At 35.6% G+C, this 13,440-nt stretch overlaps 1 protein-coding gene across 1 annotated transcript; it reads left to right on the top strand.

Moving 5' to 3' along the window:
* Positions 1-2,456: 2,456 nt before the first annotated feature.
* LOC109092820 (lactadherin-like) lies at positions 2,457-12,198 on the top strand. Its single transcript, XM_042728186.1, has 9 exons — positions 2,457-2,613; positions 3,409-3,540; positions 6,674-6,787; positions 7,060-7,241; positions 8,612-8,767; positions 9,309-9,453; positions 9,597-9,799; positions 10,056-10,211; positions 11,001-12,198. Exons 1-9 carry the CDS (start codon positions 2,472-2,474, stop codon positions 11,142-11,144), a joined length of 1,374 nt encoding a protein of 457 aa, XP_042584120.1. The 5' UTR covers positions 2,457-2,471; the 3' UTR covers positions 11,145-12,198.
* Positions 12,199-13,440: the final 1,242 nt, after the last annotated feature.

Here is a 13,440-nt window from a genome sequence, read left to right as displayed (position 1 = left end):
ACTCATCTGGCAATTTCAAACTAATTCATACTTTAAATTTTGGAATACATATCCGTATTCCAACCTTTTGACTAACAGATTCCTTAGATCCATCCATAAATATTTGTAATGTTGAATGAAATGTATTATTTAGAATAGCATTAACCTCGTTCCAGTGTATTCACCATTGGGCTTGTCTAGTAAGCTCAAATCTAAATGTGGTTCAGGGACTCTCCATATTGGGGCATCAGTGAGTGGTACATTAGGACAGAAGATCTTATTATCCATGCCATACTCCTTGGCCCATACGCGACTCTTCCATCCAAGAGTCACTACATCCTCCATCATACGAATATTCCCAGCACTCCTCCAGTACTTTATGAGTGAGATGAGAACTTACTGACTGTTGAAGATTCAATTGTCAATTTTATCCTTCTAAGTTCCAGAGGCATCTGTGCCATTTCTACTCCAATTGCATCTACAGGGGATGTTTTAATTGTTCCACAACATATTCTTAATCCTCTGCATTGCATGATATCAAATTTTTTCAGTAAAGATTTGGTTGCTGACCCATATACAATGCATCCATAGTCAAAGCAAGAAAGAACCAATGCGTGATACATACACAACTGTGCACTACGACTAGCTCCCCAATTGTGACTAGCAACCATACGCATGCAATTTATGATCATTCTACATTTTGATACAGTTTTACTTATATGCAGTTTCCATGTTAAGTTTTCATCAAACCATAAACCAAGGTATTTAAAAACAGGTACTCTTTCCAATGTTTGATCATACATGATCATGAATAGATTGGGGGAAGTCGTGGCCTAGTGGTTAGAGAGTTTGACTCCTAACCCTAAGGTTGTGGGTTCGAGTCTCGGGCCAGCAATACCATGACTGAGGTGCCCTTGAACAAGGCACCGAACTCCCAACTGCTCCCCGAGGAGTCTCGGGCCAGCAGCTGCCCACTGCTCTGGGTGTGTGTTCACGGTGTGTGTGTGTGTGTGTGTGTGTTTGTGTGTGTGTGTGTGTGTGTGTGTGTGTGTGTGTGTGTGTGTGTGTGTGTTCACTGCTGTGTGTGTGCACTTTGGATGGGTTAAATGCAGAGCACGAATTCTGAATGTGTATGGGTCACCATACTTGGCTGTATGTCACGTCACTTAGTTTGGTTTTGGTAATTTAAATGTTAATTTTATTGTTATTCTTTGTTATTATTATTTATTTTGTTTTTTTTTGTTTAAATTTTAAACCCCAGTCCAGGGACCACTCCTCCACTTTTTTAACTGACTCCTGTATGCCTTTAACTAAATTTTTAATAGTGCGTCCTCTCTTCCATGATCCTGACTCCTCTGCATAAAGTGATATTTATATAATACAGAAAACAAAAGGAAATGATTACAATATTTAAATAGTGAATGTTTCTAATTGTGGGAAGGAATTTATTTGTGGTTAATGAACATTTCACATATTTGTACTTCATGCAGTGTGTCTTTTTCCCTCTGTCTAGTTTAGACCATCTTTTACAAAAGGCATTGTATTGTTAAATTAACATACTGGTAGTAGTTTTTTTTTAACACGTATGTAGTATGATTTCTTTTTATTTGTCTTGTTCATTGTCTCTTATTTATTCTATCCAAATAATTCTATTATCCTGGATCTCAATAAGTGTTAACCATCCGAATGAGATGTCCAGTCCATTGTAAGGACAGAACAAATCCAATCCACTGCAGGGAGGTAGAAAGAGATTTGCATTAGACTGGATCATAGTATAATTCACAACTACAAAAGTCTGGAAAGTAAATCTGTTGAAGAGGAAATTGCCTTTAATATCTTGCTCAAGCATAGTCAAAGAACCCTGTCTTAACCTCTACATCTAATCTTAATGAGCTCAGAGGGTAAACATGGCACAAATCTCCCAGCTTTTCAGGAAGCATGTTGTGTAACCTTTCAGTCATCTTAGAAACGTGTGCTTAAGTGCATTTTATGTTCATACATTCTGTTCATGCCTTTTCTATCATGTTGGTCAGCCAGAATGAAGTGCAATGAATGCTGATGCTTCCCAAACAAAGCATGAGCAGCATTTAATTAGGTGGCTGTTTTGTGTTATTATTTGCCATTTATCTGATTGCTTTGGATATGTTTTGTGCTGCACTCATACACATACTGATAAAACAGTGTAAACTCTTTTTCATGTTCACTTATCTAGAAATAGAACCTTTAGAATAGAAGTATAATAGAACCTTTCCTACCCTTGAAAAGTATACATCTGCTTTTGAAAGTTAAGCATGTGCATTGGCTATGCTGCTCACATCTCTTATCTTTTGTACTCTCCTGATCCTGTTGAGAAGCGTGAAAAGCGTTTCTTTCCCTTTTTTACTCCTTTGTATCTCTCGAAGCTTAATATGCAGGACCACTCCATCTGTTGCCGAATTATAAAATAAGATCTAATTCCAGTCTAATCTTTGTAATTCCATTCACTCCTGCTTATGTGTGTCTCTATAGGAGATTACTGCAAGGTGAACCTGTGTCATAATGGAGGGACGTGTGTGACTGGCATTGGAGAAGATCCCTTCATCTGCATCTGTGCCGAAGGATTTGCTGGAGATACATGCAATGCCACTGAGAATGGTCAGAAATGTTGTTTGTCTGAATTGTCCTGGTTTAATGCTCATTAGAATTTCAGATTAGGTTTATATGGATCACCCTGTTCCCCGTGGAAAGCCTTACTGCTCAGATGTTGCACTTTCATAGTTTACTTAATGAGGTTCTCAGTTGTTTTATTTGATTATCAACTTTGTCTCCAGCGTAGAAATTGGGAAAATGCTTTAAATTTGGGATTTGTGTTCTGATTTTCGATTGCAGATTTTGGTGTCTTGGCAACACAGTTTTAAACCTTGTTAAGATTTTTTTTTTTTTTTAAACAAGTAGACACATCATATTGCTCCTTTCTTTAGATTAAAATATGAGACATGGGAATCTCATTGCTGTCTAGGAAGAACAATTCAAATTCTCAAATAGGCTCAGTTCCAGAATCAAATCACTTAGGGTGCTTCTGAAATTAGTGAGGGTGTTCTAGCCTTAATGCGCATCTATTATGATACCACTGTGTCACTCACTGCAATTGAATCCTGTATTTATATGTGGATGTCACTCCTGGAATTTTGCAGTGTGTATGTGGCCATTGGTCCTCTTGGCAGCATGAAAAACAAAACTTTAATTCAAATTCTGAATGGATTATATATAGCCTAGAAAGTGTGCTCCCTTTATACTCACTAAAAAGCTGACACTCATCTTAGTGCACTGTGATCTCACAAAGAGTTCCACTGTAATTACTGTAAAAGGTATTTTTTTCTTTCCTATGGGTTTGTTCATTTGTGCATTTGTGATACTTACATCAGAACTTTTAACTGTTTTTCACTGCAGGTCCTTGTAATCCAAATCCATGTAAAAATGATGGCACATGTGAGGTGATCTCTAACTCCAGAAGAGGAGACGTTTTTAACGAGTATGTGTGCAAATGCCAACCTGGGTTTGAAGGTGCACACTGCCATATCAGTAAGTTTTGTACCCTATATTTTAATTTTAATTAAATTTTTTTGAATTATTTAGGGTTGTTTTTAGGTTTGTTTAGTTTGCCTGTTCCGAACCCGAGTTTTATTGCTCCCCCCTACCCGTGTTAAATGTGTAATGGATTTTTATTTTTTTATATGGGTCCGAACTGCGGTTTGTTTGCGTCATCAAGCCAGCAGCTGTTTATCCCGTTGCTTAGTAACATTGCTCTCTGCACTTTTTATATATTTACATTTTTTTTGAACAGTTTGTTTAGTTTACAAACCTATGGTACATAACGGTAGCACCTTGTCAGGAAAGTGAGTGAAACACAAACACACATTTTTATCAAGTAAGTCATTAATAGCGATTCACTTCCGCGATTTGGTACGATTGCATTCACATCAGCAGCGAATCGTACCGGAGTTCACAGACCACCCTTTTTAAGCGGACTCGGGTACGGTTTGCGGGTGCGCACCCGATTTCGGAAGACAGAGTTCACATCATCCAAACAAACTCTGACGTCAGTCAAACCCGGGTGCGCACCAAAAGTGCTAGTGTGAAAGCACCCTAAAACTACATTACAAACCCTACAGGCCACCCAAAGGGTTCAGAGGGACATTTGTATAAAAAAAGAAAACTTCAGTTTGAACAAAACTGCACAAGTTCTTTGTCCCATTTTATTAAAACCAACAACTTACATACAAAATGATTGAGACTCATTTGTGCCCAGTTCTGAAATATGTGGAGTCCCTATGATGCATTTGGTGGTTAATTCATGTAAAAACTTTTCTCCTATATGACGAATCTTCTTGTGGCTGGATAGACCATGGCACTGATGTAAACAACCAGACACACCCAGGATGTTGAGCAGTCAGTGGTGGTTAAAGAGAGCTGTTACCATAGTGAGTTTTAAATAGGCTTTGTTAAAAATTTCCAGTCCACACAAGTTCCTTTCCATGTATGATTTAACTCTCTGCTTCCCGAGGTCCTCTTTAGTGGACACATCTATTAAAGCCATTTGAACCGTTCTGATCATTACAGAGGATCCATACTCGAAATTCTATATAAATAGGTGCATTTATTACATGTTAGAATTATGTATTTATGTATTTATATTTGTTTTTATTATTTCTGAGAATTAATTATTGTCATAAGATTCTGTTTTGTGTTGATAGAACAGAGTTAAATGATGCTAAACCCACTATAAGTTGATTAATAAGGTATTTGCATAATGACTGTTACTTGTTGTCATAGTAGTTTACAGTGTTGCCATAGAAATGTATAATTCATAGTCCGAGAATGAGGACAGCTCTAAGTAGAATGTCCGGGGTGTCATGTAGTAATTATGGTAATTATGACTAGGCGTAAACACAGCAACTGTCCTCTTTCTATGGCATTGTGGTTTTTATTTGTGACAAATTCAAAACGGCTGATGAAAGTGGTGATTCACCACACACCTCTGAATTCCTCTAATACTAAATTGCAGTGGAACAATGCATAAAGCATAATTTTGTCAAGCTAAAAAGGACATTGGGAATATTTATATTCTTGTTTTGAAGTAAAAAGAAACATTAAGAGAACGATGACATTGGTATTTAATAATTCATGTATCAAAGGGGTTAAAATCCAAAGTGAAAAATAGTGATTTTACAGATATTAGAATAGCACTGGCACTGAAAGGCCTTCAAATGTAGCCAGGAACATTCCTGACAGACAGCCTCAGAGCCATTAGGCAAGACTTAATCAAGCCAAAGAGGTTTTATACTTAAGAAGAACAGTACGGACCAGCCTTTGGGCATTAAGGAGGTCCTAAAATATTTCCTTCTAATGTCCTGGCCAAATGTAAACATTAAAGGTTGAAAAACAAAAGACACAAACAAAATCGCATTTGGTTTTTAACATGTTTGTTTGAATTAAACAATTTTTTATTAAATCCTTTTTCTTAAGACTTTTAGTATTTGGTTCAGAATATGCTTCAGTATTATAAAAAGTATATAACTCATTATGAAGAACATCTGACCTAGATTGATTGAATCTATGTGTATGCAGACATTGAGCAGAATGATGTTTTTCATGTTCTTCAATCCTCTTAACAGTTTAGGAGCAAAATTGGGCATGAATATGGGCTTTTCTTTTCTATTACAGCTGAACAAAAGAATAAGAAACTCAGTGTTGTGTTTCTGCATGTATCAGTTAGGCTGTTAGTTTTACAATACTTTTCCAAAACCAAACAAGGTAAAAAGCAGCCCACTGAATAAAATATACCATTTTCATTTTTAATTTTTTTTTGTAAAGAAGCCTCCTGATTACCAATGCTAAATTTATTGGAATTAATCAAAAGTACTGTAAAAGCAGTAATATTGTGCAACACTATAGCATTTTTTTTTATTTGAATATGATATTTTATATCATGTAATTTTATTCCTGTGATGATAAATCTGAATTTTCAGCAGCTATTACTAATCTTTCTGAAATTATTATAATATGCTGATTGGCTGCTCAAGAAACATTTCTTATTATTATGTTGAAAACAGTTGTGCTGCTTAATATTTTTTTTTTTGGGGAAAATGTGATACTGTACTGTTCTTTTTCACAATTCTTTAATGAATAAAAAGTTCAAAAGAACAGCAATTATTTGAAATATATATTGTGTCACATTATGTATTTCTTTACTGTCACTTTTTAATGCATTATTGCTGAATAAATGTATTATTTTCTTCAATAAATACATTAAGTTTTATAACTGCAATAAGTCAGTTTTATTTTTTTTATTAAAAATGTACTTTAATATTAAGAAAATTGTAAAAACAAACATCCTGTAAAGTGTTTAATTTCAGTAGACGTGCTGTAGTTGCAGTTTGCAGCAGTTTACTGGAAATGCAGACCATCCCATCCCACCCTGTGCTCCACACAGAACTCTCTGTCCCCTTTGAGGAAAATTAGGTGATCTGCAGCCACCTGTGTGAGCGCACAGACTGACTATTGTGCCACCCCACACCTCAGCTGCCACACTTATAATTATACATACTTCAGCTGCAGTTACATGACAGCTCCCTTCCTCTGCAGAGAAGCATCCCTTTACAACATTTCCAAATTACTGTATACTTACTGTATTATTTTTGGTGTTCTTACACAGATGTGAATGATTGTGCAAACCAGCCTTGTAAGAATGGAGGCCTGTGTCGTGATCTGGATGGGGACTACACCTGCCACTGCCCTTCTCCATACGTTGGGAAGCAGTGCCAACTACGTGAGTATTTATATAAAGCCAATGATTTCCTGGTGGCAGTGTTTAATTTCAGTTTTGAATGCCATAACATACTATGGTTGACCCTGAGTTCTGAATGTTTTGTTACAAATCCAGATTATCTGAGGTACAGCTGCTTAATGACTATAATAAACCAATTAGTAGTAAGGTTGACCCTGAGTTCTGGTTAGCAGTCAGTTAGCACAGCTGCTTAATGACTATAATAAACCAATTAGTAGTAAGCCGGATGCTGCTCACACTATATTATGGTGCAGGTTGTACATCTCTGTTGGGGATGGAGAAAGGTGGAATCATAGAGTCCCAGATCTCGGCTTCCTCTGTACACTCTGGAATTCTAGGGCTGCAGCACTGGGGACCGGAGCTCGCACGCCTCAACAATCAGGGCCTTGTCAATGCCTGGAGCTCTGCACCCCAAGACAAGAACCCCTGGATTGAGGTTTGCCAATCAGCCCATTTACTGACACATTTACTGAATTTTTTTATTATTTTTTTTTCTTGCATAAAATGGACCTCTTTACTATAAGAAAATTGTGACAATAGGAACTTTGATAATGGCAAAAATGCACAGATCTGAAAGAGAAACTAATAGAATTGATGATGAACATTTTTCTTTAATTTTAAGAAAATTTTAAAACCAGGTTGATATTTCATAAAGGATAATACAAAAACAAACATAAAATATATAATTCTCTATAGAGGCTGCCATGTTGCATCCATATTCACTAAACTTTTATCCATTCAAGTGCCACATACTTTAAACATGAGTAAAACAATTCCTCATGACATACAAGAAAATGTTGACTTCAAGTGTTTTAAAATGTTTAAAATGTCCATGTTAGTGGTGTGGATGTTTTTTAAAGGCCATTTCTGGTGCACCATACCAGAAAAAGTATTTTACAAAGATGTTTTTATTGTCATTTTACGATTTTATTCAAAGTAATCACTCAATTGTATTGCCATCCTGTATACATAATGTGCTTGCAAAGTAAAGAAATGTTTTTTAAAGCCCATACACACCAAGAACAATAACAATAAAGATAACTACACTGAACAAAATTCTAAACGCAACACTTTTGTTTTTGCCCCCATTTTTTTATGATCTGAACTCAAAGATCTAAGACTTTTTCTATGTACAAAAAAGGCCTATTTCTCTCAAATATTGTTCACAAATCTGTCTAAATCTGTGTTAATGAGCACTTCTCCTTTGCCAAGATAATCCATCCACCTCACAGGTGTGGCATATCAAGATGCTGATTAGACAGCATGATTATTGCACAGGTGTGCCTTAGGCTGGCCACGATAAAAGGCCACTCTAAAATGTGCTGTTTTACTGTATTTTTTTTTTTTTTTTTTTTACTGTTTAAGTGCTCACTAACACAGATTTAGACAGATTTGTGAACAATATTTGAGAGAAATAGGGCTTTTGTGTACATAGATAAAGTCTTAGATCTTTGAGTTCAGCTCATGAAAAATGGGGGCAAAAACAAAAGTGTTGCGTTTATAATTTCGTTCAGTGTATTTCAAGGTCCACAGCCACATTAACGGATGATAATGTTCTTTTTATTCTAAGCGTGTGCTACAATTTCTTCTTCTGCCGCTTTAAATGCTCAAGCTCTTTAACACTGTCTTGGTTTGTTAGTGTTCTGAAAGTGGTTCCTATTATTCCTCTGTGCCGTTATTGTTATAGTTGTGGTGTGAACTTTCCTATTCTTATAGAAATCACGCAAAAGAGGTACAAAATAGGACAAAGTGATTCAGTTTCTGAAAAGATGTTCACACTTCCTGTCTATGATTTTCTCATTTTAGGTTAACATGCAGAAGAAGATGCGCCTCACTGGAATCATAACACAAGGAGCCAGTCGCATGGGGACAGCTGAGTTTGTTAAGGCTTTCAAGGTTGCATCCAGCTTTGATGGCAAATCATACACAGTGTACAGAGCAGATGGCCAGAGAAGAGACAAAGTACGAAACATTACAAATCTTGTCTTCCTTTTATGTTAAAGGGATAGTTCACCCAAAAATGAAAAATCTGTCACTCTCATGATATTCCAAACTCAGAAGTCCTTCGGAACACAAATTAAGATATTTTTGATGAAATCCGAGAGCTTTTTGACCCTGCATTAACAGCAACACAACTGACACTTTCAAGCCCCAGAAAGGTAGGAAGGATATTGTTAAAATAGTCCATGTGACATCAGTGGTTCAACCCTAATATGACGCTACAAGAATACTTTTTGGTGGTACTCTCGTCAACACACATCGAAGACATGGAAGAGAAGAAATTGTTGAATAAAGTTGTTATTTTTGTTTTCTTTCTTATTTCATCTAAAATATCTTAATTTTTGTTCCAGAGATGAACAAAGGTTGGATGGGTTTGGAACTTAATGAGAGTGAATAATTTATAATAATAATAATAATTTTCGTTTTTGGATGAACTATCCCTTTAAAGTCTTCCTGATGTGCTAAAAGCTATTGTTTATACTTACGACTCTTTTTTTTTCAGGTGTTTATGGGAAATACAGATAATGATGGAACTAAGGCAAACATGTTTGACCCTCCCATTGTGGCCCAGTATATTCGCATTATCCCTGTGGTGTGCCGTAAAGCGTGTACTCTCCGGATGGAACTTGTTGGCTGTGAACCTAACAGTAATTTCAGTTGAATTAATTATGGATCCTTATATAGATATATATATAGATAGATATAGATAGATATAGCTATATATAGATATATATAGATAGATAGATACACGTGTATATATTTAGCACTCTCATTTTCCCTAACATGACAGTGCACTCCAGCACAATTGGTTGCACCGATCCGCTGGGCATGAAGTCCCGTCTCATCTCTGATGTGCAGCTTACAGCTTCTAGCAGCTTCCGCACCTGGGGTATAGATGCCTTTACCTGGTATCCCTTCTATGCTCGCCTGGACAAACAAGGCAAGACTAATGCTTGGGCGGCAGCGAACAACAACCGCTCAGAGTGGCTCCAGGTGAGGCTGTGAGATGTTGTCTGATTATTTTTTTATTTTTTATTTACAAAACTGTCAAAAATAGCTCTTAAAAGCATAATAATTCAGTTATTCTGTAAAACTATCGTAAAATTACATGCATAGATCTATCTAAAGACAATAGCACGCTAACCTACTAATTTTCGCTAACCTATTTTTTAGCTATGATATCAGTTATTTTAATTGTGGACTGCATGTTTGCCTCTCATGTTTTAATGTGTTTTCTCTCTTGTCACAGCTGGATTTGGAGAAACCTAAAAGAATCACAGGCATCATCACTCAGGGAGCAAAAGACTTTGGAGTTGTGCAGTTTGTTTCAGCATTTAAGATTGCATATAGTGATGACGGACAATCTTGGAGCATTGTAAAGGATCAGATAACGAGAACAGATAAGGTTACAGCAATGACAACATCTTTATTTTACACTACGGTTCAAAAGCTTGGGGTCAGTAAGGAAGAGATTGTAAGAAAGGTTGTTTTAATGTTTTTGAGTATCTAATGCTTGACTAGGCTGATCAAAAATAGAAACAGTTAGAAAGGTTGATGTAATATTATCACAATTTAAAATAACTTTAAAAAAAAAAAAATTCTGTATATTTTAAAGTAAAATTTATTCCTGGGATTGCAAAGCTAGATTTTCAGCAGTATTCAGTATCATGTGATCCTTCAGAAATCATTCTTATATGCTGATTTGGTGCTGATAAGTTAAAGTTTAGTTATTAAAATTATCAATTTGAAAACAGTTTTCAAAACTGTGTTGCTTAATAGTTTTGTTTAATCTTTTATATGTTAATAATAAATAATCTTAATCTGTTATATTTATTTGAAATATATTTATTATTTTAACAATGGGCAAGGATCAGCTTAAAGTATCCTTGCTGAATAAAATTATTAATTTCTTTAATTTTTTTAAAATGGTAATGTTTGATTTGTTAGTTTTTTGTTTTTTTTTTTTGGTTGTTGGGTGAGTTATGTTTTTTATGTCTGGATACAGTAAATCTCTCTTTATGAACTTCGATCTCTACACATTGGGATCTGGATGCTCAGAGGAAATTAAAGAATTATCAAGCTACTAATCCATCTGTAGTTATTTATATATAACAATAAGGCCTCAAAGCACAGGTCTTACATTCAGTTATAGTCATTTCATCTGACTAATTGAAATGTTTTTTTTTTTCTGCAGATTTTCCAAGGCAACATAGACAACAACACACACAAAACGAATTTGTTTGAGCCTCCGTTCTTTGCTCGATTTGTGCGGTTTCTGCCCTGGGAGTGGCATGAGCGGATAACTGTACGCATGGAGCTGCTGGGCTGTGATGATTAGCAGACTCTGCCTCTCTCTGTACTGCTTTCACCTGAAGTGTTTCTGCTGGTTGTAGTTGATGTTTCATTTCAGTATACATTAGCGACATCTGTAATGCTTTGTATTTTATTGTATCAGTGTCACTATTTTGAAAAAGCTCAGTTGATCTAGTTGATCTCACCCAAAACGATACTTTGAATAATGTTTGTAACCAAACAGTTGAGAGTAGCCACTGACTTTCATAGTATTTGTTTCCATACTATGGAAGTCAATGGCTACCATCAACAGTTGGGTTACCAACATTCTTCTAAATATCTTCTTTTGTGTTCAACAGCTGAAAGACACTAATACAGATTTGGAACAATTTGAGAAATTTCATTTCTGGGTGTCAGAGTGTCAGAGAATATTACAAAATCTGAAGAACCATTAACCTGTAAGGAAAAATTAGACTGATTCTAGTTTTTTACTAAAAATGTAAGTCTCATAATCACTGACCGGATAATGCATGTCCTAACTGACAATGAAATATACAAAGTATTTTACTGATATTCCTTGATTCAACCTGTCTGCCTTCTAGCACATGTACAGCACTGATCGGTAATGGAAAAAGTTCAACTTTTTTGGGGGGTAAGCACACAAAAGCTGGCTACAGTATTTTTTTTTTTTTTTTTAGAAATAATCTTGATATATGGGTCTGTCAGAAACTGTGCTGTAAATTAGAAATGAATTGAAAACACTATTATCCTCCAAGGAATTTCTTAGTTCTCGCTGTAAGGGTTTCAAATAAGCACGGTAGAGCTGCTCAAATCAATTGACCTGTTTGCACTGCAGTTGCTCTACACTTTATACTACAGTTTATATTTTATAACTCAATTTTATTTGTGTCAACCAAATTCGAATAGAATTGTACAATTGTGCAAATATTGAGTATTTTTATCTTTTGTAAAACACAACATCTTTAACAATATTAATAAACATGTTAAATATTTGTGCTTTTCCTTACATGTGGCATAAACCGAAGAAGAAATTCAATATGTGCTCTGTCAGAAATAAAAATGTGCATGAGACAAGGTGATTACTCTTCTAATCTCATAAAATCCTGAAAGAACTGGCTTCAGTAAATGTGATGATAAAATGAGGGGTTCTTATATCTGTAGCTTCACATTTCCTTCTTTAGGTTAAAAGCATTGGATATGCTGCCACATGAATATCATGCCCCTGGGCTAGTAATAGATTTGTGTTTTATCTTAAAATATTAAATAATATTATCGCAGCAGATATTTTAAAGAACAGTAGTATAATTATAAAAAGATTTTAAATAAATGTAATATTTAGTTGATGCACATGAAATAAATCAATTGTAAATTTAAATGTGTAGTGCTGTTTTCCAAAGTTAAATGCTTTATTCTGCCATTTATAGACAACACAAATCTACCAGAGAAGATGTCATGCTTCAGGTCCACCAGAAGATGGCAGAAGGCTTTAGGCTTCATACTCTATAACAAGGTTCTCTAGGGGACATGGGAGAAACAGGTTAGGGCATCACAAACAGCCTAAAAGGGGTCCATTCAGTCACAGGGAAGTTAATTCCTTCCACTCCACCCAATTAGGCAAACATTATCATCTGTTTAAAAATACATTTCTTGACTGGGTTTGGTGGGGTAAAAACCATTTTCTTTCCATTACATACTACCTGTGCTCTATATGACAGACTACCAGCAAACAAACAAATCAGTCTGTATTAAACATGATGTATGGAATGTTTAATGGCACGTTGTTGCATTTGCTGTAATACAGGTATTCAAACACAAAGTTCATCTGAAGACATTCATGGATAAATTGAAATTCTCCTACTATAAGACAACAGAATATCACAACAACAGTATCGTCTCATATTTTTCCATGTTTTCACTGTTGACTTTGGTCACTCATCCATCTCAATTTAAGAAATGATAGGTTTTCTATGCCACAGAGTATCAAACCGCTTGCAATTCATGAGAAAAAAATGCTTTTCAAGAAATATTTGTGCATCTTCTGCAGTTGATGCTGCATTCGTCATTTCAGCTGTATCAGATGAAAATAAAGCTATGCTGTATAAAAGAGAGCTCCCGCTGCCTTTGGGATGAAAGAGGCACAGCCTCTTGTACTAAGTAAGCAGTCTCATCACAGGCAAAATGTAAAATATTCACAAGGCACTTGTCATTAATAGTTCTATCTGAACTATTGTTATAAAATAAAAGCTGTTAGCTGATCCAGGGTCATTCTTGTCCCCATGTTGTACTATGCCCTGCACAGTCTTGGGCGACAGATAACATCT

The sequence above is a fragment of the Cyprinus carpio genome, chromosome B7, assembly GCF_018340385.1.
Source record: "Cyprinus carpio isolate SPL01 chromosome B7, ASM1834038v1, whole genome shotgun sequence".
NCBI lineage: Eukaryota > Metazoa > Chordata > Actinopteri > Cypriniformes > Cyprinidae > Cyprinus > Cyprinus carpio.
Note: the sequence above shows the minus strand (reverse complement) of the source record. Positions and strands in the feature narration are given on the sequence as shown.

Bases quoted from the DNA above. Each gene is read 5' to 3' on its own strand.
- LOC109092820 (XM_042728186.1), top strand. From the start codon at position 2,472: ATGTGTGTCTCTATAGGAGATTACTGCAAGGTGAACCTGTGTCATAAT. The intron at 2,614-3,408 runs GTCAGAAATGTT...TTTTCACTGCAG, and splicing joins ATGCAATGCCACTGAGAATG to GTCCTTGTAATCCAAATCCA. The intron at 9,800-10,055 runs GTGAGGCTGTGA...CTCTTGTCACAG, and splicing joins ACCGCTCAGAGTGGCTCCAG to CTGGATTTGGAGAAACCTAA.